The sequence below is a fragment of the Pristis pectinata genome, chromosome 17, assembly GCF_009764475.1.
Source record: "Pristis pectinata isolate sPriPec2 chromosome 17, sPriPec2.1.pri, whole genome shotgun sequence".
NCBI lineage: Eukaryota > Metazoa > Chordata > Chondrichthyes > Rhinopristiformes > Pristidae > Pristis > Pristis pectinata.
The window spans coordinates 41532144-41556896 of NC_067421.1; the positions used below are offsets into that span (position 1 = coordinate 41532144).

Here is a 24753-nt window from a genome sequence, read left to right on the forward strand (position 1 = left end):
CTCGAACTGTCCGACCGTCCCGAAGGAGAGGTTGTGGAGGCTGGCGGTATTTATTGGTTTATTATTGTCACATGTACCGAGCTGCAGTGAAAAGCTTTTGCCTGTGTGCCACCCAGACAGATCATTCCATAGATAAGAACATCATCCGGTTACAGAGAAAGTGCAGTGCGGGTAGACAAGTAAAGTGCAAGGGCCACAGTGAGGTAGATTGGGAGATCGAGAGTTCATCAGGGGATTGAGGGCTGTGGGGAACAGGCGACAGTTCCTGTCTTCTTGTGAAATTTGTGTGTTGAAAGCGGAGATTTACACTTTATCTTTGCAACCTACGTTGATATCTGCAGACAGAAAGATCTACATTTATATAGCATCTTAACCTCCCCACAATGGCTATAATACAGGAATCGTGGCTCCCACAGATACTGACCGGATCATCAATGTTAGCAGTGACCATATTCCCCACCGCAAACACGGAAAATCTCAAATAAAGCAATGGGACCTCTGTGTTCACCTTAGAAGAGATGAGTGCTGGGTTTAACCTCCAGTTAAATGGTGCTCCCTCACGACTGCACCAGGTGACCCGGCCCTGGTCTTGTGCTCAAATGCCTGCAGCGGGACTCGAACCTCCTGACTCGGGAGAGTGCCACCCATTGAGCCGCGGGTGATGACTTAAGGGATTGGCAGACTGTGCAATACATCAATGGAATTGTTGCTAAAAACTGATCCAGCAAACGTGAAGCAAAATGGATTCTGGGGATCTTTAACTCCGATGTAGAGTTGTACCCTGCCAACTTTCTGATACGCGGCTTCAACCCAAACACCTCCCACCTTCTACCTTTCGTTTCACTCTTTGAAAACAGATGGATTTAAAATTATGGCCACTGGGTGGGTGAATTTCTATTGGCTAACGACTGGATAAGGTGAGGCCCCAGCCATTTGCAGATGCTCTGAAAGTGGGCCCACCCAATGACAAAACTTACCAATTACAAGACAGAAGCTAAGGAATACAGAGGAGGTTTAGTGGGATCCGCTTGGGGCAGAGAAGGTTACAGAGGGATTTAACAGGTGTTAAAAAATCTGGGTTGGTTCAGACAGACGAGCAGTGAAGCACTGTATCTGTGGTAAACAGTCATCAGCGGTCAGTGTTGGGGAGAGATTAGGAAAAGGTTATAACACATCTGCTGACCCTGTTTGGTATTGGAATTGGTATTGGTTTATTATTGTCACCTGTACCGAGGTCCAGTGAAAAACCTGTCTTGCATACCGATCATACAGGTCAGTTCATTACACAGTGCACTGAGGTAGTACAGAGTGCATTGAGGTAGTACAGGGTAAAACAAAACATACAGAGTAAAGTGTCACAGCTACAGAGAAAGTGCAGTGCAGGCAGACAATAAGGTGCAAGGTCGTAACAAGGTAGATTGTGAGGTCAAGAGTCCATCTGATCGTACTAGGGAACCATTCAATAGTCTTATCGCAGTGGGGTAGAAGCTGTCCTTAAGTCTGGTGGTACGTGCCCTCAGGCTCCTGTATCTTCTGCCTGCTGGGAGCAGGGAGAAGAGGGAATGACCCGGGTGGGTGGGGTCTTTGATTATGCTGGCTGCTTCACCAAGGCAGCGAGAGGTAAAGACAGAGTCTAAGGAGGGGGAGGCCTGGTTTCCATGATGTGCTGGGCCATGTCCACAACAGTTTCTTGCGGTCCTGGGCAGAGCAGTTGCCTGTTTACATAACCTAAGGGGATACAGCAGCAGCTTTCAAAAAGGAGCTGAATAAATAGTTAAAGGGGAAAAATTGCAGGGTTGTGGAGAACGACTGTGGGACTGAGTCTGATGGAAGAGCTCGTCCAGGCCTCTGGTGGATCTTGTCACACCTGACCTGGTTTTACTTGGTTCTGCCACAACATGACCCTGCAAGTGTGTACCCATGTGCGTGCGTGCGTGCGTGCATGCGTGTGTGTGTGTGTGTGTGTGTGTGTGCGCGCGCGCGCGCACGCACGCGCATAGTGTGTCCATGTGTGTGCAAATATCAGCAAGTGTATGTGTGTGTGCAGGCATGTATCCTAGTGACACCACATAAAGCAGGATCTCACAAGTCAGGACTCCCCATGTGGCCCCAACTGTTCCTGTTCTCAACCTCCGACCAACGGACAATCTAAGTCAAGGTCGTGGTTTCGAATCCCACCCAAGGCACTCGAGCAGTCGTTCCGGGAAGTAGTCCAGCTGCGGTACTGAGGGAGTGCCACCCTGTCAGAGTTGAGAGAGGAGGCACTAAACCAAGGGCTTGTCCTTGTGATCTTCCTTACAGTTCAGCAGCGACCACACTTCAGAGGTACTTCCTGCACAAGACATATCTGTGGGGGGTCCTGAGGTTGTGAAAGGCACTATAGAAATGCAAGTCCCCCTTTAATTTCAATGTATGAGGCTGCTGTTATTTCATCTCCCTCTCAGATTTTGGCTTCACTAGAAATGAGTCTGGTGTGTTATCCGGGGGAGTTTTGTTCAGGACAGTTCCTGAGGGAAGGGAATTGGGGATGATACCAGAGGGTGGATGGGGTTAGGGAACCCAGGACATTACTTGGGGGGAATAAAATTTGGGTGGTTTCTGCAGAACAGAGTGTGGTGGTTCCCGGGGAACAGTGTGTGGTGGTTCCTGGGGAACAGAGTATGTGGTGGTTCCTGGGGAACAGAGTGTGTGGTGGTTCCCGGGGAATAGAGTGTGTGGTGATTCTGGGGGAACAGTCTGTGATAATTCCAGGAGTAGAAAGCTCGGCACAGTACCTGTGTGAAGTCCCAGAGCTTCTGACTCGGTCTGAGGACCTCCTCACATTTCCTGAGACTCGGAGTTTTGACTTTCCGGTCGTCCACCAGGCACTTGGTGTCCGGTAGGAAGTGTGTTGAGCCCAGAGGTCCCAGCTGCAGCAGCCCCTCAGTGGTGTAGCGGACCAGCTGAAAAACAACACTCCCGTCAGTTAAACTGCGCGCAGATATTAACTTTCAACGCTAACTAGCAGGTTACTGATATGAGTCAAGGCAACTTAATTATCAGGGAGCAGGTCAGCACACAGCACTGTGCTTCAGATCTCACCGCTTCAGAGTTGGATGGTTGTTAGACCCGCTCCTGATTCTGGAGCACGGGACCTATACCTGCCGTACTGAAGGACTGCTACACTGTTGAAGGTGCTGTCTCTCTGTTCAAACTTTAGCCAGAGGCTGTGCTTGATGTGAAGTATCCTCTAGCAGCATTTTGGTAAATAACAGCTGCTCAACAGCCAATACTTAAACCTCAGTCGACACTGGTTGCTGGTGTTTCCAGCCCCGATATGTGCGGGAGCTTGCTGTGTGCATATTGGCTGCTGCGTTTCCCACATTACATCAGTGACTCCAAAAGCATTTCATTGGCCATCGAGCATTTTGGAGCGTAGCAATAAGAATTTGAAAAGGCATCACTATTTCAGTTCCACTCCCCTTGGGAGAGCCAATTTCAAGCACAACAGAAAATCCACAAACTGTAGATGCTGAAAATCTGAGATAAAAACAGAAAATGCTGGAAACACTCAGTGGGTCAGGCGGCCTCTGTGGGGAGAGAAGCAGAGTTAACGTTTCAGGTTGGGGTCATCAGAACTGGAAAAAGAGAGAAACAAGTTAGTTGACAGCAGGAGAGAAGCTGGGGTAGATGAAAGGGAGTACCTCTGAAAGGGAGAGACCAAATGGGTTAATGGGTGCAGTTAGAGTCACCTTAAGTTTTCTAGTCTGTGTTGCGTGTGTTTTATTCATACAGACTGGCTTTGCTGTGCGACAGAAGTTGATGGGAGATGAAACATTTCCTTTAACAGAGTCTATTTCACCAGCTGTGGGTTTAGAGTGTTCATAGAACACTGCAGCCCTTCGGCCCATGATGTTGTGCCGACATTTTATCCTGCTCTAAGATCTATCTAACCCTTCCCTCCCACATAGCCCTCCATTTCTCTATCATTCATGTGTCTATCTAAGAGCCTCTTAAACGTCCCTAATGTATCTGACCCCACAACCTCTGCCGGCAGTGGGTTCCACGCACCCGCCACTCTCTGTGTAAAAAACTTACCCCCGACATCCCCCTTATATCTTCCTCCAATCACCTTAAAATTTTGACCCCTTGTGTTGGCCATTGATGCCCTGGGAAAAAGTCTCTAACTGTCCACTTGATTTATGCCTCTTATCATCTTGTACACCTCTATTGAGTCACCTCTCATCCTTCTTCTCTCCAAAGAGAAAAGCACTTTGGAACGTAGCAATAAAAATTTGAAAAGGCATCACTATTTCAGTTCTACCCCCCGGGAGAGCCAATTCCAAGTACAACAGTAAATCAACAAACTGTAGATGCTGAAAATCTGAGACAAAAACAGAAACACTGAGTCAGCAGGTCAGTGTAGAAGGGATGAATTTCTGACCCATAACTAGCTCCCCACTCCCACACTTACTGAGCTCTGCAAATCTCTGACTGAACTATCTCCATCTCTCTCCTTTTGGATGCTTCAGTCATAGAGAGCTACAGCATGGAAACAGGCCCTTCAGCCCACTGATTAGCACCCAATGTGACACTAACCCTACCCTAACCCATTTTGTTCTCCCCACATTCCTACCAAGTTCTCCAGATTCTACCATTCACCTTAACACTAGTGGCTAATTAACCCACCGACCCACACATCTTAGGATGTGGGAGGAAACTGGAGCTCCTGGGGGAAACCCAACTGGTCACGGGGAGAATGTGCAAACTCCACACAGACAGAGCCCGAGGTCAGGATTGAACCTGGGTCACTGAGCTGAGAGGCAGCGGCTCCACCAGCTGCTTGTTAAGACAAACTGCTGAGACTAAATTTTAGGTAATCTATCTGAACATCTCCTAACGTGGCACAGCATCTCATTCTGCTAGACACAACTTCTGTGAAGTACTGGGATGTTTTTGCTACAGTAAAGGTGTGACTTCTGCTGTTAAAAATGTAAATCATTGTAACTGATACAGAATGTTAATTACTTAAGATGGATCTTCTTTTGGATTTAATTAGCACCCTGATAAATCACCAAATGATGGAAATCTTTTAAAGGTCAATGGCTCTTTAGACTTATTAGACACGAGGTGCTTCCACCTAAAATTTATAGGTAACGTTGCTCTGGATAAATGAAGCCTGAAGTTGGTCACCAGTTAATTAAAACTGGATCCATTTCAGCTACTGGGGCTGGCGCAGAGAGTCAGTGGGTCCGAACTCTGGTCACTGGCTTAAAATTCAGCTTTACATCCTCCTGCTGTGTGCAACAAACAATTCGATGGGGAGATCGAGGGATTTTCAAAACAGAGATGCAAGAGATTGCAGATGCTGGAATCTGGAACAACAAACAATCTGCTGGAGGAACTGTGGTGGGAGAGGATTTGTTGACGTTTTGGATCGAGACCTTGCATCAGGGAGTTTCAAAATTTTGTTTTAATTTCCGCAACCAAGACACTGCCAGTTTTAATCCTCTAGTTTTACTTTTATAGAGCACAGCACAGCACAGGAACAGGCCATTCGGCCCACAATGTTGTGCCGAACCAATTACATTAGTAATAAAATGCCCAACTAAACTAATCCCTTCTGCCGATACAATGTCCGTATCCTACCATTTCCCTCGCATTCATGAGCCTCTTGAACGCCCCATCATGTTTGCCTCCACCCCCACCCCAGGCAGCGCATTCCAGGCACCCACCGCTCTCTGTGTAAAAAACTTGCCCCACACATCTCCTTTGAATTTACCCCCTCTCACTGTAACAAAGAGCTGGCTGTCTATCTATGCCTCTCATAATCTTATAAACCTCTATCAGATCTCCCCTTAGCCTCTGACTCTCCAGAGAGAACAACCCAAGTTTGTCCAACCTCTCCTTATAGCACATACCCTCTAATCCAGATCTTACTTGTTGCAACAGGGTATTCTTTACACAGCACTTCCTATGGAGAACCAATCAGTTCATCTTGTCTCTCCCACTACAGTGCTGAGGGAGTGCTGCACTATTTTCCAATGAGTCCGTAGAGTGACCCGCATGGAAACAGGCCCTTCAGCCCGATAATAAACCAATTCCAATTATCAATGTCACATGTACCCAAGTACAGTGAAAAACTTTGTCTTGCATGCCATCCAGACTGACCTTTCCAAACGTCAGTACATTGAGGTAGTACAAGGGAAAATAATAACCAGAATGCAGAATAAAGTGTTACAGTTACAGAGAACGTGCCAGTGCAGGCAGACAATAAGGCGCAAGGGCCACAACGAGGTAGATTGTGAGATCAGGAGTTCTTCATCGTATAGGAGTCCGTTCATTGAGTCATACAGCACAGAAACAGACCCTTCAACCTATCTAGTCCACGTCAACCATCAACCACCTATTTACACTAATTCCGTTTTGTTCTCCCCACAGATTCGATTCTCCAATGGGATTGGTTTTCCTAACTTGCAGGACCTCACTTTACCATCTCATCCAAATGACAGCACTTCCAACGATGGAGCTGTCTCTCACATCGACCTGTAGGGCCTGACTCACAACCCCCGGACTCAGTGGTCAAGAAGTTACCCAGGAGCCAGCCTGGCAGTGCGCTGGCACGTGGGCAGGTACATCTCCCTGTCCCAGCTCTGAGCACTTGCTGGGTTGAAGGAGTGTGTGAGGGAGAGAGATGGATCTGCTGATTACCTGTAAAACCAGATGGGTCATCACACAAGGCGACATTGAACCAAAGTGGTGTGTGGCTCCCCTTCTCTGTTGCACACCACTTCTCCATGCTGGAGATTGGGGTGCAGGGACACAAGGAGGCTGTTCAGCTCCTCTAGCCTATTATGGCTTTCCTATGAGACCTGCACCTTAAGTGTGGCTCGTCTCTCTAGCTCTGCATCAGCCGAAGATCTCTCAGATTTAATGTAAGCCACCATCTACTGTAGTAGAGGTCTCCACATTACTGGTTGCATCACGGCCTGGTACGGCAATTCCAACGCACAGGAACGCAATAGGCTGCAGAGAGTAGTGGACACAGCCCGGTCCATCACGGGCACAGCCCTCCCCACCACTGACAGCATCTACAGGAGGCGCTGCCTCAAGAAGGCAACATCCGTCATCAAGGATCCCCACCGTCCGGGCCATGCCCTCTTCTCACAGCTACCATCGGGCAGGAGGTACAGGAGCCTGAAGTCCCCACACCACCAGGTTCAGGAACAGCCACTTCCCTACAACCATCAGCTTCTTAAACCAACCTGCACACCCCTAACCCCACCTCAGCAACGGAACACTACGGACTACCTCCTGTACTGCTGTGGACTTGTCTCTGATTGTGTCTTTGCACTATACTCTTGTTTTGTACAGTCTTTCTCTTCACTGTTTTGTGTAATTTATGTATAATTTATGTATAATATGTTCTGTGTGTTGTCTGTACCTATGAGCCTGTGATGCTGCTGCAAGTTTTTCGCTGTACCTGTACCTCACCGCACTTGTGCACATGACAATAAACTCCACTTGACTCGACACATTTGAACCACCTAACGGACGATGCAAGTGTTTCCTGACCTCTCCTGAACAGCGTGGCCCTGTTTATTACAGACTACCCCACCAACAGGAGAAGTTTCATACACTCTCTCTATCAATTCCTTTCAAAATCCTAAAAACTGGAATCAAATCACCACTAAAATTCTATATTCCCATGAGTACAAGGGTCCTTTCCATAATACCTTCTCAGAATTCCTGAACTTCTTCCTAAGTCAACATGCCCATTCCAAGTCACTGTGCTCCGGATGTGGTCCAAGCAGTTCAGGCTTCAGTTTTATATGTGGTTCAGGTCATCTGAAAGTGAAGACTTTTTTTTAACCAAAATTGCAGTCTGTTCCCACAATTGTTTGGAGTGTTTAAATTTGAAAGGGAGATTACTTTCTGCTGAGGTGCTGTGGGATGTGCAACTGTGTCACCTGTTGGTTAGTGGGCTCCAATCAATCAGATCTGGTTGCTGGGTAGCCTTTGATAATGAGACCTGGGATTAGCTGGGTGAGCATTACTCAGGGAACTGTGATAGATATCGATATAAAACCATTTTATTTAACCCTGCCCGTGGCAAGCTTCACTCCACTCTGATGATAGCTAAAGTGTTTTTAAACCTTCTTATCTGACTAATGGAAGCAGGGTCAAGCGATACTGTATGGTTTGCTGGTCCTTCAAGAGATCAAGTGCTGTCCTCAGAAGTAACAAGATGCCTCCTTTAAACTGTGATCCTTCCAAAGGATTCCAGTGAATGTAATGGACAATTACTGCCTAATCTCCAGCACAGAACATAGAACAGTACAGCACAGGAACAGGCCCTTCGGCCCATGATGTCTGTGCTGACCATGATGCCAATTTAAATGAATCCTATCTGCCCGCACGTGGTCTGTATCCCTCTATCCCCTGCCTGTTCATGTGGCTCTTAAATGTTGCCATTGTATCTGCTTCCACCACCTCCCCTGGCAGCCCGTTCCAGGCACCCACCGCTCTCTGTGTGAAAAACTTGCCCTGTAAATATCCTCTAAACATTCCCCTTCTCACCCTTAAACTATGCCCTCCACTAGATATTTCTACCCTGGGAAAAAGGTTGTGGCTGTCTACCCTATCTATGCCTCTCATAATTTTATAAACCTCTATCAGGTCTTCCCTCAGCCTCTGACGCTCCAGAAAAAACAATTTTGTCCAACCTGTCCTTATAGCACACGCCCTCTAATCCAGGTAGTATCCTGGTGAACCTCTTCTGCACCCTCTTCACAGTCTCCACGTCCTTCCTGTGATGCAGCGACAAGAAATATTCCAAATATGGCTGAACCAAAAGCAACACACAAAGGAGCTGGAGGAACTCAGCAGGTCAGGCAGAATCTATGGAGGGAAGTGGAGAGTCGACATGCTTTGTGTGTTGCTCCAGATTCCAGCATCTGTACTCTCCTGTGTCTTCATGGCTGAACCAAAGTTGTATACAGCTGCAACATGACATCCCGACTTTTATACTCAGCACCCTGACCAAGGAAGGCAAGCATACTTTATGCCTTCTTTACCACTCTATCCATTTGTATTTCCACTTTCAGACAACTATGGATTTGGACCCCAAGATCCTTCTGTACATCAATGCTCCTAAGGGTCCTTCAACCACTTGTTCTTGACCAACCTGTACAACCCTAATCACTACCTCAGTATAATAACAGTGGGACCACTTTGCACTACAATGGACTTTGCTTTTTGTCTTGGTTTTTTTTTATTCTAATTGTGTTCTTTCTTGGTAAAAATTGTGTATAATTGATGTTTTTCTTGTGAATGCTGCTTATCTGATGCTCTGTGCCTGTGATGCTGCTGCAAGTAAGTTTTTCATTGCACTGTGCACACATGGACTTGTGCAGATGACAATAAAACTCGACTTTGACTTTGATTTACTGTACACTTTCCCCTTACATTTGACCTTCCAAAGTAGAACACCCAACACCTGTCTAGATTAAACTCCATCTGCCATTTCTCTGCCCACATTTCCAATGGTGATTAGCATTTGATAAGTTAAACGGAGATTGGACTAGCAACGTCTCACATTCTGCTTGTGTGGATTACAGCCCAACGGTATGGACAGGAATTTCCCAGTCTCAGGAACCCCACACCTCCCACACACACTCATCTGACCAGCTCACTCTCTCCTCCCTCTGCCCATCTTTCCCATTCCCTCCTCCCACCTGGTTCCATCCGTCCATCAACCCTTCCCCATCTGGTTTCACCTATCACGTACTCTCCTCTATCCCCCTGCCCCCTCCTACAGCGATGGTCACAGAGGTGTACAGCATAGAAACTGGGGGCCACAGTCTAAGGATAAGGGGTCGGTCACTCAGGACAGAGATGGGGAGAGACTTCTTCACCCAGAGAGTGGTGAATCTTTGGAATTCCCTCCCCAGGAGGGCTGGAGAGACTCAGTCACTCAGAGTACACAGGGCAGAGAGCAGTGGATATTTAGATACTAAGGGAATCCAGGGGCTGAGGTCAAAGACAAGATCTTATTGAATGGCAGAACGGGCATGAGGGGCTGAATGGCCTACACCTGCTTCTACACTTATTTTCTGACATCCTTATGTATCGTTAGCTTCTATAGCATCAGTTTTTGTGAATTGTAACTAGCCCTGACAACTAAAGACAGTGAACTTACCATTGACAGGTTCACAAAATGATGAGGGGTATACACAGAGTTAATGCGAGTAGGCTCTTTCCACCTAGATTAGGAGAGATAAGTGTGAGAGGACATGGCTTTCGGGTGAAAGGGGAAGGTTTAGGGGGAACATTAGGGGGAACTCTTCACTCAGAGAGTGGTGGGAATGTGGAATGGGCTGCCATCTGATGTAGTAAATGCGGGCTCGCTCTTAGTTTTAAGAATAATTCGATAGATACATGGACAGGAGAGGTCTGGAGGGTTATGGACTGGGTGCGGGTAAATGGGGACTAGCAGAATAACGTTTCGGTACAGACTAGAAGGGCCGAATGGCCTGTTTTCTGTGCTGTAGTGTTCTATGGTTCTACATCTAGATAATACTGATTATTAGCTTCACATACCTCAGCACCGAGACCTGCATTCCTGGGACTCTCTGTACCTTCCACAGCTAATGTTAAAAGCATCAACATCCATTTGTTGGATCTTGGCAACATCATTTCTGACATTGATTTTATAGTTCATATCCCCACCGTGTACATGACACAAACACAAACACAAAGGCCAGTGTTACTAAAAAGTCCCTTTTCAGCAACTGTGTGGGTCTGGTCCTAAGTCAATGCCTTTTTGGCATTTGGAAATTTAAGGACAGTGTGTCCATCCCGAGTGACTGACACACAAGAGTGGGACCTTGAACTGGACAGACAGCAGGCATCGCATCGTCCTCGGAGACACAGGAGACGGCAGATGCTGGGATCTGGAACAACACACAATCTGCCGGAGGAACTCAGCGGGTCGAACAGCATCAGTCCCGTAATGTCGATAATTCCTTTCCCTCACAGATGCTGTTCAACCTGCTGAGTTCCTCCAGCAGATTGTTTGTTGTCTCATCCTTGAAGATGTTCTCCAAACACTGACAGAGTGGCTGTCGGGGAAGAGAGCAGGAAAAGAGCTCAGAAACAGAGGGAAAAGAAATGGGATACTGAAGGATTATTCCAGGTATAACTATAAAGAAGGATCAGTTGGGTGCACTCTTTCTGAGTCAGAATGTTCTGTGTTTGAGTCCCACTCTGGATCAATGGGGTGGTCCACTGTTGGAGGTGCCGCCTTTCAGATACAACACTAAACCGAGGCTCTATCTACTTTCTTGAGGAAGAGCAGTAATTATCCCAGGCTAGTGGAGAACTTGGATGTTCTCACAGTGTTCAGTGTGGGATGGATCTTGCTGTGAGTAAGTCAGTGACTGTGCTTTCTACGTTCCAGCTTTGAAAGTACTTTGAAAGCACTTCCCTGGTGCTCTGAGGTGCCCTGGGGTCGACAGACACTAGATAAACATGAGCAGCAATTCTTACTAAAGGAATCTGATGGGTCTCTGCCGCAGTGCTGTCAGTGTGAATAGTCTTTCATGTCAGTTCCAAGACGAGCAGCAGAGTGTATCACGGGTGAATGTCAAGTGCTTTCATCTTTGTTGATGCCATGTGTGTGGTTTAACTTGGTTTTCAAGTCAAGGTGAATTCTGGCTTGGTGAAGGGGGAGGCAGGAACTGCAAACTGCAGTCCAGCTGGGTCAATGGGCCAGGGATTTTGCACACCACAGGATCCAACAAAGAATTGAGATGCCTAACCAGGTGACCCGTGTTGTGTTGAGAGGTGAAGCTTGGCCACAGCATTAGACCTGTTATATCTCCTAATCTACTGAGTTTTTAATTCAAATTCTTTGAAATTTTCTCCATTCGGAACAAAGGGCACCAAGGCGGGGTTTTGGGGGATTACTACGGAATGTGCTAGGGCTGGTTACTTAACTGGGGTTGTTTTCTCTGGAGTGTTAGAGGCTAAGGGGAGACCCGATAGAAGTTTATAAAATTATGAGAGGCATCGATAGAGTAGACAGTCAGCAACACACACAAAATACTGGAGGAACTCAGCAGGTTAGGCAGCATCTATGGACAGCCAGTATCTTTTTCCCAGGTCGAAATATCTGATACTAGAGGCATGTATTTAGGGTGAGAGGGGGCAAGTTCAAAGGAGATGTGTGGGGCACGTTTTTTACACAGAGAGTGGTGGGTGTCTGGAACGCGCTGCCAGGGGTGGTGGTGGAGGCAGATACGATAGAGGTATTTAAAAGGCTCTTAGATAGGCACATAGCAGAGAATGGAGGGATATTGATCATATGCAGGCAGAAGGGATTAGCGAGGTGTCATTAGCTTAATTAGTTCAGCACAACATCATAGACCAAAGGTCCTGTTCTGGTTCTGATGTTTTCTACATTCTATGTTTATGTTGGTTCTTTGACAATTGAACATGATAGGGGCCCTTAATGTTCAGGGGCAAAACAATTCAGGAGGGTCACCTCTGTTAGAAGCAAAGAAACATAGAACATAGAACAGTCCAGCACTGGACAGGCCATTCAGTGTTATGCCAATCTGATGCCAATTTATCTAAATGTCCTCCTCCTGTGTATCATCATGTCCCTCCATTCCTTTCATGTTCGTGTGTCTGTCTAAAAGCCTCTTAAACTCCACCAAACTGCCTGCTTCCACTACTACCCCTGGTAACCCATTCCAGGCACCTACCACTCTCTGTAAAAAAACTTGTCCCTCATGTTGCCTTTAAACGTCCTCCATCTAACCTTAAAAGCACGTCCTCTGGTGTTTGAAATTTCTATGTTGGGGAAAAGATTCTGATTGTCTACCCCATCTCTGCCTCTCATAATTTTAAAAACCTCTATCAGGTCTCCCCTCAGCCTCCGCCGCTCTGAGGAGAACAACCTAAGTTTGTCCAACCTCTCCCAATAGCTCAGACCCTCTAATCCAGGCAGCATCCTGGTGAACCTCTTCTGCACCCTCTCCACAGTCTCCACATCCTTCCTGTAACGGGGCGACCTGAACTGCACACAATACCCCAAGTGCAGTCTGACTAAAGTTTTATACAGCTGCAGCATGGCTTCCTTACTCTTATACTCAGCGCCTCTACCAAGGAAGGCAAGCGTGCTGTACACCTCCTTTACCAACCTATCCACTTGCATAGTCACTTTTAGTGAACTGTGGACCTGGATCCCAAGATCCCTCTGTACCTCAGTGCCATTTATGGGGCCTACCATTAACTGTGTACTTTCTCCTTTCATTTGACCTCCCAAAGTGCAACACCTCACACTTGCCTGGATTAAACTCCATCTGCCACTTCTCTGCCCATATCTGTAACTGATCTCTATCCCGCTGTGTTCTCTGATAGTCCTTTACACTGTCCACAGCTCCACCAATCTCGGTGTCATCCGCAACCCATTCTTCAACCCATGTTATCCATGCTCCAGATCTCAAACTCTTAGCCCCCAGTTAATGATTTTTTTACAGATCACCTCCCTGGCCCTCACCTCTCCTCTGGCCTTTCAACCTCCCGATATCACTGCTGCGTCCCTTAACCCTGGCCCCTTGAGCATCTCTGAACCTAATCACAAGCTGGTGGTGTCCTACCAATGGCCGTCGAGCTTCCCGCTCCTGTGTCCGGTGGGAAGCAGCTCACTGAGAAGGTTCCCACAGAAAATTCATTCCAGGTTAAAATCGGGCCCTGTGTTTGTGTCAAACTCTACGACTCTGGTCCGCTGCAATACGCCAGCCATGTGTATTTAAGAGTCTTTGATTGCAGAAATATTGCTGTAGAGTTTGAAATGCTTCCAGTAATGGGGCTCAATGTTATGAATGAACTGCTATGAATTATTTAGTAAGAGGCAGAGACACCAAACAGCTGAGGGTTAATAATTTACTGGGTTCTATTTTTTTCATTTTAAGATTAATCAATTATCCATTAAGTCATTCAAGTAGATTCTGAGCAATCTTTGGCAATCTCGGAATCTAAACATCACAATGTACTGATGGCTGCACTATAAATTCAACCTGCGAATGAGATTTCAAGCAGTTTAATCACCATCTCCCTTGCAATCCCTAATCTCATGTATTAAATATTGAACATAAAATAACACCTCCAGGACTGTTTAATAAACATTATGGAAGTTTCTGGACATTTTCCTTTGGAATCATTTGCAATGAAGACTTAACGAGGTTAGATAAGTTGATTTTTGGCATCCTGCTGTGTAATAGACCTTCAGGTATGTGCAACGAAATAGCAACACCTTCTCACACTGTAACCCTAATAGTTTATCTGTGACTTGTTAAGGGGGAACGTATAGCATCTAAGGGAAAGGAGGGAACACAGTTAAGCAGCAGTTTTCAGGAATATAGGACATCTCAATGTGTCAACACAGTTGGTTAAGTCTGGTTACTCTTGTATCATGGGAAAATGTGGAAGGAATTGTTGGGAGGTTAGCATTGATCATAAGGCCAGTATCCATTGCCCATCACTTATTGCCCTTGTGGTGTTGAGCCGCCTTCTTGAACCACTGCAGTCCCTCTGGTGAAGGTGCTCCCACAGCGCCGTTCCAGGATTGAGACCAAAAGATGATGCGGAGACACAAGAGATTCTGCAGATACTGGAATCTGGAGCAACAGACAGAAAGCTGGAAGAACTCAGCGGGTCAGGCAGCATCCGCGGAGGGGAATGAGCAGTCGGCAGCCCTTCTACCTTTCACCTGGTGCTATTCTGGCACTATTCCCACTCTCCCCTCCCCCATCTGCCTATCACCCTCCGCACCCGGATCCACCCATCACCTGCCAGCTCCTGGCCCACCCCTTCCCCTCACCTCTTTATACTGACGATCTCCCCCCTACCTTTCTACCAGTCCAGATGAAGGGTCTCGACCCAGAACGTCGACTGTCCGTTTCCCTCCAGTGCTGTTATGGAGGTTGTCTCCTGTACCTGCTGCCCTTGATCTTCTTGGTGGGTGAGGTTGGAGGTTTGGGAGGTGCTGTCAGAGAGGTGAATAACTGCAGTGCATGTCATACAAGCTGCACTCTGCAGCCGCTGTGCACCGTTGATGAAGGGAAAGAAATATTCAGGGCAGTGGATGGGGTAACTAATCAAGTGGTCTGCGTGGTCCTGATGGCATCAGGCCTCTTGAGAGTTCTAACCTAAGCAAGTGGAGAGGATTCTGACTCATTTCCTACCTGCACCCTGCACAGGCTTCAGATGTCTGGAGGTGAGTCACTTGCTGCAGGAAACTCAGCCTTTGAACTGCCTTCATGGCCACGATATTTATGTGGCTGGTCCACTCGAGATTTTGGTCAATGATGGCTCCAGGATATTGAAGGGAGGGGATTTGGCAATGATAAAACCATTAAATATCAAGGGAGTTGCTCTTGCTAGAGATGGCTGTTGCCTGGCACTTTGAGTCAGAGAGTCACACAGCATGGAAACAGGCCCTTCAGCCCAACCGGTCCATGCCAACTAAAATGCCCATCTGAGCTAGTCCCATTTGGCTGTGTTTGGCCCATATCCCCCTAAACCTTTCCTATCCATGTACCTATCCAAGTGTCTATCAAATGTTGTTATTGTAGCTGCCTCAACCACTTCCTCTGGCAGCTCGTTCCATATACCCACCACCCCCGGGTGAAAATGTTGCCCCTCAGGTTCCTATTAAATCTCTCCCCTCTCACCCTAAACCTGTGCCCTCTGGTTCTTGGTTCCCCAACCCTGGAGCAAAAAGACTGAGTGCATTCACCCTATCTCTGCCCCTCATGATTTTGTACACGTCTATAAAATCATCCCTCATTCTCCAATGCTGTAATGAATAAAGTCCTAGCCTGCTCAACCTCTCTCTATAGATCTCTTCCGTGGTATAAATGATACTTGTGGCTTATCAGCCAATGCCTGAATGTTGTCTCGGTCCTGCTGCATCAGGCACGGGCTGCTTCATTTGCTGATTGGAACTGAACATTGTGCAAGCATCAGTGAACATCCCCAATTCTGACCTCATGATGGAAGGAAGGTCGGTGATGAAGCGGCTGGAGATGGTTGGGCCCAGGACACTGCCCTGTGGAACCCCTGCAGTGGTGTCCTGGGGCTGGATGATCGACCTCCAACACCCACAACCATTGTCAAACACCCCTTTCTCCCTTTGGCCACTGTTTTTAATTGAAAGAAGTTATCACAATGCACGTTCTCCAAGGTGATCAGGGAGCTTTCAAATTTCATATTTGTAGCCAGTCAGCTCACTCCATTTTGAGCAAGAAGTAAACTTCAGGAAGAATTCAGTGGGTCAAAGCAGCATCTCTGGAGGCAAAAGGGATGTGTCGAGGTTTTGGGTTGAGACCCTGCCTCGGCACAAATGCTGATTTCATTTGTAGCATACAATGTTCTGAGGTTCAGTCATGTTTGTGGGGCAACTTTCAGCTTTCATTTCCGTGAACGGCTGTGGTTCGGCAGCAGCTGTTCTTCTCTGAGCCAAGATGCTATGGGTTCAAACCACAAATCATTAGCTAGTTATAACTTGTGGTCTGAACCCAGATTGGTTCTCGTTCTGCGGCTACAGTGTGTAACCACCTTCAAAACAAACTACAGTTATGTGCCCAGCAGCAAGTCCCAAGTCTCACACACTGTCCTGACTTGGAATATATCACCGTTCCTTCACCGTCGCTGGGTCTAAATCCTGAAACTCCCCCCCCAACAGCACTGTGGGTGCACTGTCACCAGAAGGACTGCAGTGGTTCAAGGCAGCTCACCCCACTTTCTCAAGGGTTATTAAGGATGGGCAGTAAATGCTGGCCTTGCCTGTGACATGAGATACCACAGTTTGAACATATAAAAGTCATGCAAGCGGCTGACGGGGAATCTATTCGCTGTCTGAATGGCCAAGTTGACAAACTGTGGAAGTCTCTAAGGCACAGTGTGATACAAGACCTACCTGTGGTTATGTCGTCACACACTGTTGAACACTGACAGCATTCACGTTAGGCTTGGCACCATTTACCATGGACTGTGGCCCCTCCCGCCTCTTCAGCCATTTAATGGAATCATTGCTAATCAGCGGCACTTCCCTGTACTAATCCCATATCCCTGAATAACCAGAAAGATTCTCAGCCTTTGCTTTGAATATACTCCATGTCCACAGCCCTCTTGGTAGAGAATTCTAAAGATTCTCTACCCTCGAGGTGAAGAACTTTCCGCTCATCTCTGCTCTGGATGGCTGATCCCTTATTTTGAGACTGTGACCCCTGGTTCCAGACACCTCAGCCAGAGGAAGCGTCAGTCGCACATCTGCCTGTCAAGCCCAACGAGAATCCTGCATGCTTCAAAGAGATCACCTCTCAGTTTTCTCAGTACAGAGTAAAGTCCCAGTAGGTTTAATCCCTCTTAATTGGACAGACCCTGGCAACATTTTAGTGACCCTTTGCTGCACTCCCTCTATCACAGTATATCCTTCCTTGGGCAAGGAGACCAGACCTACATACAACATTCCAGATGTGGCCTCACCAAAGCCCAATGCAATCAAAGAAGAGTCACAGAGATACACAGCACAGAACCAGGCCCTTCGGCCCAACTCATCCATGCCAACCACGAGGTCCACCTGTTGATGGTGGTGGGACGTGACTTCAGTGGACGTCTTGGCATCAATGATGTTTGATCACATTGTTTGTTCCTGCCAACACTGCAGTTTCTCAAAGTCGCCTTCAGCCACCAAGCAACACCCTTGCAGAATGCAAGCTTGCATGGAATTACCCATCTGTAATATTGTTATTGTTGAAAGTCCCCCAAGGGTGCAGGAAAATGCTACTCAGCAGTTTGATCCCGACCCTTCTGAATTCCCCAGTTTACACGCACGGCCACGAGTTTCCTCTCGGCGCTCTGGTTTTCTCCCACATCCCAAAGATAGGTTAATTGGCCACTTTAAATAACCCCTGGTGTAGGGAAATGGCAAAAAATCAAAGGGGAGCTGATGACCGTGAGAGACTGAATAAGTTTCAGGGAAACAAGGAGGGGAAATGGGAATGATGGGGTTGCTCTGCTAGGAGCTGGCATAGACCCAATGGGCTGAATGGCCTCCTGTATCGAAGATAATAGCAGCTGTGGAAGTTAAATTTGGATTAACAATCTGGAACTTTGATTTTAAAAAAGTAGTTACTTTTACTAAAAAGACCTCAAAACTACCAGTTTGTTGTAAAAACCCATCTAGTTCCCTAATGTCCTTCAGGAGAGGAAACCTGCCAACCTTACCTGGTCTGGCCTGTACGTGACTCCAGCCAACATAACTATAGTGGCCTTGGAAATGGCTTAGCAAGCGGTGTGTTCATAGTGTAATAAGGGATGGGACAAATGTCTCTTCAGTGATGCCCAAATGAATGCTGCGCAAGTTGATAGGGTTGTTAAGAAGGCGTATGGTGTGTTGGCCTTCATTAGTCGAGGGATTGTGTTCAAGAGCCATGAGGTAATGTTGCAGCTCTATAGAACTCTGGTTAGACCACACTTAGAGTCTTGTGTTCAGTTCTGGTCGCCTTATTATAGGAAGGATGTGGAAGGTTTAGAGAGGGTGCAGAGGAGATTTACCAGGATGCTGCCTGGATTAGAGAACATGTCTCATGAGGAAAGGTTGAGTGAACTAAGGCTTTTCTCTTTGGAGCAGAGGAGGATGAGAGGCGACTTGATAGAGGTGTATAAGAAGTCAGCACCTTTTCCCCAGGGCGTCAATGGCCAATACCAGAGGACATCTGTTTAAGGTGAGTGGAGGAAAGTTTAGGGGAGATATTAGAAGTAGGTTTTTTACATAAAGAGTGGTGGGAGCCTGGAACGCACTGCCAGGAATGGTGGTAGAGTCTCCTTCTGTGATTCTATCCTTGATTAAGATTGTGCCATCTGTTAAGACTAGTCCAGTAATGTGACCAGAATCTTGCCACCATACCTTCATCTTTACAAAACTACAAGAGCAATTATCACTGACCAAAAGCAGGACATACATGGATAGGCGATCAAAAACTCGAAGAGACTTATGTCAGGAGCAGCTTAAAAGGAGAGAGGGTTAGGGAGGGAATTCTAGATCTTAGGGCCCAGGTAGCTGAAGACACGGCCACCAGTGAGGGAGCAATTAATTTCAGAGATGATCAAGAGGCCAAATTGGAGGAATGTTGAGATGTTGGAGGGTTGTGAGGAGGCTATAGAGGCATTGCAGAGGTTTATAAAGCCACAAGGAGTGTAGATAAGGTGGATGGTCACATTCCTTTCCCCAAGGTACGGGAAGTCTAAAACTAGAGGCATAGGTTTAAGATGAGAGGGGAAAGATTTAAAAGGGACCTGAGGGGCAACTTTTTCACGCAGAGGGTGGTGAGTATATGGAACGAGCTGCCAGAGGAAGTGGTTGAGGTGGGTACAATAATGACATTTAAAGGTATTTGGACAGGTACATGGATAGGAAAGGTTAAAGGGATACGGGCCAAATGTGGGCGATGGGACCATGTTAGATGGGCATCTTGGTCAGCATGGACGAGTTGGGCTGAAGGGCCTGTCTCCGTGCTGTAATTCTCTGTGACTCTAGGCAGGGATGGGTGAGGCTACGGCTGAAGGGGGATAGTGGGAGGGTGGGAGCAAAATCTGAAAACAGATGGGATGAGGTTTTCAATTTCAAACGACAGATTTTGAAGAGAATCTCTCCGTGACTTCACAAGTGTGTGGAGATAATCCTGCTGGGATGTAAACTCACTGTCTCATGTCCCTGAAGAGTGATCACGTGAAGCGAAGCAAGATTTAAATCATCATCTTTTTCAGAAAAATAAATTGCTTTATGAATAAAGATTAAACTACTTTAAACATATGCTCCACATCATAATAAACCTAGGATAACATTATAATATTTATGGGATTATTGAAATGAAAGTTGGTATTCAGTTCTCTGGACCAGCCTGGTTTACTCACTGCGTCTCCAGCGTCTCTCTCAGTTGCATGTGGAGGGTTCAAATCCCACTCAGGATTGAATCACGTAACCTCCCGTGAGAGCTTGAAAGGTTAGTGTTCGAGCAGTGGAGTTGATTTATGGGAGGTAAGTTGGCTCGGGCAAGGGGAGGGTTGGAACAGGCAGCCTGAGCAACAGCAGGGAAGAAGGAACTTGCATTTTGATGAATAACTCATCGAGTCATAGGACTAGACAGCCCAGGAAACAGGTTCTTTGGCCCATCGAATTCCACACCAGCCCTCAACCACCCATCCTACACTGATCCCATTTTATTCTCCCCACATTCCCATCGACTTCCCCCAGATTCTACCCCTCACCCACACACTGGGGGCAATTTACAGCAGCTAATTAAACCACCATGTTGGGATGTGCGAGGAAACCAGAGCACCTGGGGGACCCCCACACAGTAGGGTCCTCCGCTACTGTACCACACTGACTCTGTTTCTCTTGGGTCCAGCAGTTCTCTGTTTTTATTTTAGATTTTCAGAATCTGCCAATATTTGCTTTCGGATTGCATTTTTGTAGCACCGGTCCTGATCCACAACGTCACAAGCCTAACGTGCTTCTGAGGTAATGTAGGAGGACGTACTCCAGGCAGTAATGTAAGCGCTCTCTCCCTGCACCACCGAAGCACAGTGGCTGCAGTGTGCACTATCTACACAACACACTGCAGTTACTCACCCAAGCTACTCCGACAGCACCTCCCAAACCCACCACTTCTCCCACCAAGAAGGACAAGGCAGCAGGTGCAGGGGAACACCCCCATCAGCAGGTTCCCCTCCAAGACACACACCATTCTGACTTGGAAATATATCACCGTTCCTCCAATCTCACCGAGTCTAAATCCTGCAACTCCTTCCCCAATAGCACCAAGGGAGCACCTTCACCAGGTAATGGTCCAAGAAGGTGGCTCACCCCCACATTCTCAAGGGCAATGAGGGATGGGCGACGAATGAGTTGAAAAACACAAGAAGCTGTGGATGTTGGAATCTGGAGCAGCACGCGAAGTGCTGGAGGACCTCAGAGGGTCGGGCAGCATCTGTGGAGGGAAATGGACAGTCGACGTTTCAAATCGAGACCCTTCATCTCATCATGAGTCCAGATGTCTCGACCTGAAACGTCAACTGTCTATTTCCCTCCACAGATGTTGCCTGACCCGCTGAGTTCCTCCAGCACTTTGTGTGTTGCTGCAATGTAAAAACCCACAGCAGTGCACAGCAGGCACCCACGGACGAGAGAGCAGGTTGTCTACTTCCAGGGATATTGACTAAGGGAAAAATATTGGCCAGAACTGGAGTGAGCTCCTGCATTCTTCTGCGAGCATCGCCGAGTCTAACTGAGAAACAAAATAAAACTGAGGACCTCAGGAAGGCAAATACTACAACAAAAATTTCCCATCCAATCTTTGAGCCAATTGGAATGAGTCCCCGAGGTCACTCGCCTCAGCACCATCTTGTTCACTCTCCTTATTACTTTAAAAATTAAACATTCAAGTGACGTCCTTGGATTAAGTTTTCTGCTGACTGTCAAGGCTAGCGATGAAGATCAATGCACAAATTATATTCTGCTTCTGCCGGTGCACGATAATATAATCTCATGAGCAAAGTCAACAGGCTGTTCCCTCACTTCCATTTTCCACAGGCACAGTGTGTGTCCAGTCTAAAGGAGTTTAATTGGATTAAATCTGGGACGTGCTTATCATATATTAATATCTCAACCTGACAGCACAGCTGCTGAATGATCCCATCTCCCCTCGCAGTTTGACTTAATTTCCATTATCCAATTTTCCCATGAAGTTTTTATTGCCAATCGCTGCTAATCCAGTGTTTTAATATTTCAGCACTTGGAAATATTTCCTGCGCCCTCATTAAACTGCACTTCATGAAAGTCAGAGGCAAATTTTGAAAGCTTTCTTACATCATTGGTCCATGAGTTTTTATTTGTATTGTTGGCAAGGTCAGTGTTTACCACCTGTCACTATTTGCCCCTAAGGGGGATGGTCTGCTGGCCATTGCTGAGAGCAGTGAAGAGCCAACCACATTGATGGGTCGGGAGTCACATATAGAACACAGAACACTACGGCACAGTACAGGTTCTTCAGTCCATGATGTTGTGCTGACAGTTTATCCTGATCTATCTAACCCTTCCCTCCCACATAGACCCCCATTTCTCTATCATTCATGTGACTATCTAAGAGTCTCTTAAATGTCCCTAATGTATCTGCCCCCACAACCTCTGCTGGCAGTGCGTTCCACACACATGCAAAAAACTTACCTCTGACATCCCCCTTATACCTTCCTCCAATCACCTTAAAATTATGCCCCTTTGTGTTACCCACTTTCGCCCTGGGAAGAAGTCTCTGACTGTCCACTCGATCTATGCCTCTTATCATCTTGTAGACTTCAATCAAGTCACCTCTCATCCTCCTCCTCTCCAAAGAGAAAAGTCCCAGCTCACTCAACCTATCCTCATAAGACATGCTCTCCAATCCAGGCAGCATCCTGGTAAATCTCCTCTGCACCCTCTCTAAAGCTTCCCCATCCTTCCTATAATGAGGTGACAAGGCTGGACAAGAAGGACAGGATATTGGTGAACTGTATGGGGTTTACAACAAAATACTCCATGGTTATAGTTACCAATATGATCTTTCACATCCTAGATTTATTTTATAGGATAACACAACACAGAGACAGGCCCTTCAGCCTACTGTACACATGCTGACATTTTTTGCCCATCTGCACAAATCCCATTGGCCCACATTAGGTCAAGGTCCTTTTGAGCTTCACCTATTCAAGTGCCTGTCTATATGCCTCTCAAAAGAGAGTGTATCTGACTCCACCACCTCCTCTGGCAGTGTGTTCCAGATATCACCCACTCTCTGTGTGATAAACTTGCCCCTCAGAACCCCTTTAAGACTCTTTCCTCTCACCTTAAACCTGTGCCCTCTTGATTTTAATACCCCTACCATGGGAGATAGGGGTATCAATTTAATGAATTAACTGAATTTACATCCTCCACCTGCATGGTGGGTTTTGAGCTGTTGGTTTCTTGATCACATAGCTAGGCTTCTGGATAATGAGTCCAGTAACATATCTCCCAGAACACCAGGGGCAGTGGTCGTCTCTGCCATAGAATACCTTTGTTACCTCCATATAAGATAAGGTAAGATAAGATCTCTTTATTAGTCACATGCACATCGAAACACAGTGAAATGCACCTTCTGCGTAGAGTGTTCTGGGGCAGCCCGCAAGTGTCGCCACGCTTCTGGTGCCAACATAGCACGCCCACAACTTCCTAACCCGTACGTCTTTGGAATGTGGGAGGAAACTGGAGCACTCGGAGGAAACCCACGCAGGCACGGGGAGAATGTACAAACTCCTTATAGACAGCGGCCGGATTTGAACCCAGGTTGCTGGCGCTGTAATAGCGTTACGCTAACCGCTACACTACCATGCCTGCCATTCAATCATTTCAACCAAGGACTCATGGAAACAGCCCCTTCAGCCAAATCCATGCCACCAACAGCCTCCTATTTACATCAATCTCATTTTATTATCTCCACATTTCCAAAAACTCCCCTCAAATTTCACCACTCCAGGCTCAATTTACAGCGTCCAATTAATCTACCAACCTGAACGTCTTTGGGATGTGGGAGGAAACTGGAGCACCCGGGGAGAAACCCACAGGGTCACAGGGAGGATGTACAAACTCCACACAGACAGCACTGGAAGTCAGGATTGAACCCGGGTCTTTGGAGAGGTGAGGCAGCAGCACTACCTGCCGCACCTCAGCGCTGTTAGCACCCTTCCGCTTTCTCTTAACTAGTTCATCCAAACTTCCCTACAGATCCGAATCCTGCTCCAAATCCTTCAGTTCCTCTCTCTCATCTTCTCCTTACTTACTTATTATGACGCAAAGGAGGCCATTCAGCCCACTGTGTCTTTCCTAGCCCCCAAAAGTCCCATTCCCTCTCCTTAAGTGCATCGATGTTATTTTTCCCAATCACTCCATGTGGGAATGTGTTCCTTAATCTCACCACTCTGTGGGTAGCGAGATTTCTCCTGGATTCTTGATTGATTCCTAATGGAATAACTTTACATCCGGGAGATGTCTCTATCTTGATCAAATCCTGATCCACATGAGGTCCAAACATTCCATTTGCATCAGGAATACAAGGCAGACACAAGAGACAGCAGACACTGGAATCTGGAGCAACACACAATCTGCTGGAGGAACTCAGAGGGTCGAGCAGCGTCTGTGGGGGGAGAGGAACTGTCGACGTTTCGGGTCGAAACCCTGCATCAGGACGGGGCAGCCGAGACCGAGTGTAACTGACCACAGCAAAATGGGAACATTACTGATGCTGGAAATCTCAAATAGAAAATGCCAGAAATATTCAGCAGAACTCTTTCTCTGAACGACAAATTTCACATCATCGAAGTCAGTGATAATCAATCTGATTTTGATTCTGCCCATCGACGTTGCCAACTTGTTGACCATTTCCTGCATTCTCTGCATTCCCCTTGACTGAAGTCAGATCTAATAAGAACTGAAAATCAGTTGGAGGGACTAAATTAAACACAAAGGACAAAATCACTGGTGGTGTGCCAAGGGAGAGTGATTGGAGAAGAGAAAAGATGAACTCAGGGATATACAGCACAGGAAGAGGTCATTCTGTTCATTGCTCCTATCAAAGAATAACCCAACCAGTCCCACTCCCCTGCTCGTTCCTCACTGCTTTGCAAATA

The 24753-nt window shown here is 46.9% G+C and overlaps 1 protein-coding gene across 1 annotated transcript in view; it reads right to left on the bottom strand.

Annotated features, from left to right (window-relative positions):
* Positions 1–24753, bottom strand: part of galnt9 (polypeptide N-acetylgalactosaminyltransferase 9) — a 172542-nt gene that overhangs the window by 388 nt on the left and 147401 nt on the right. Inside the window, exon 10 of the mRNA XM_052032123.1 lies at positions 2775–2942. Within this exon, the coding sequence (XP_051888083.1) occupies positions 2775–2942 (168 nt within the window). The remainder of the gene's footprint in view (positions 1–2774; positions 2943–24753) is intronic.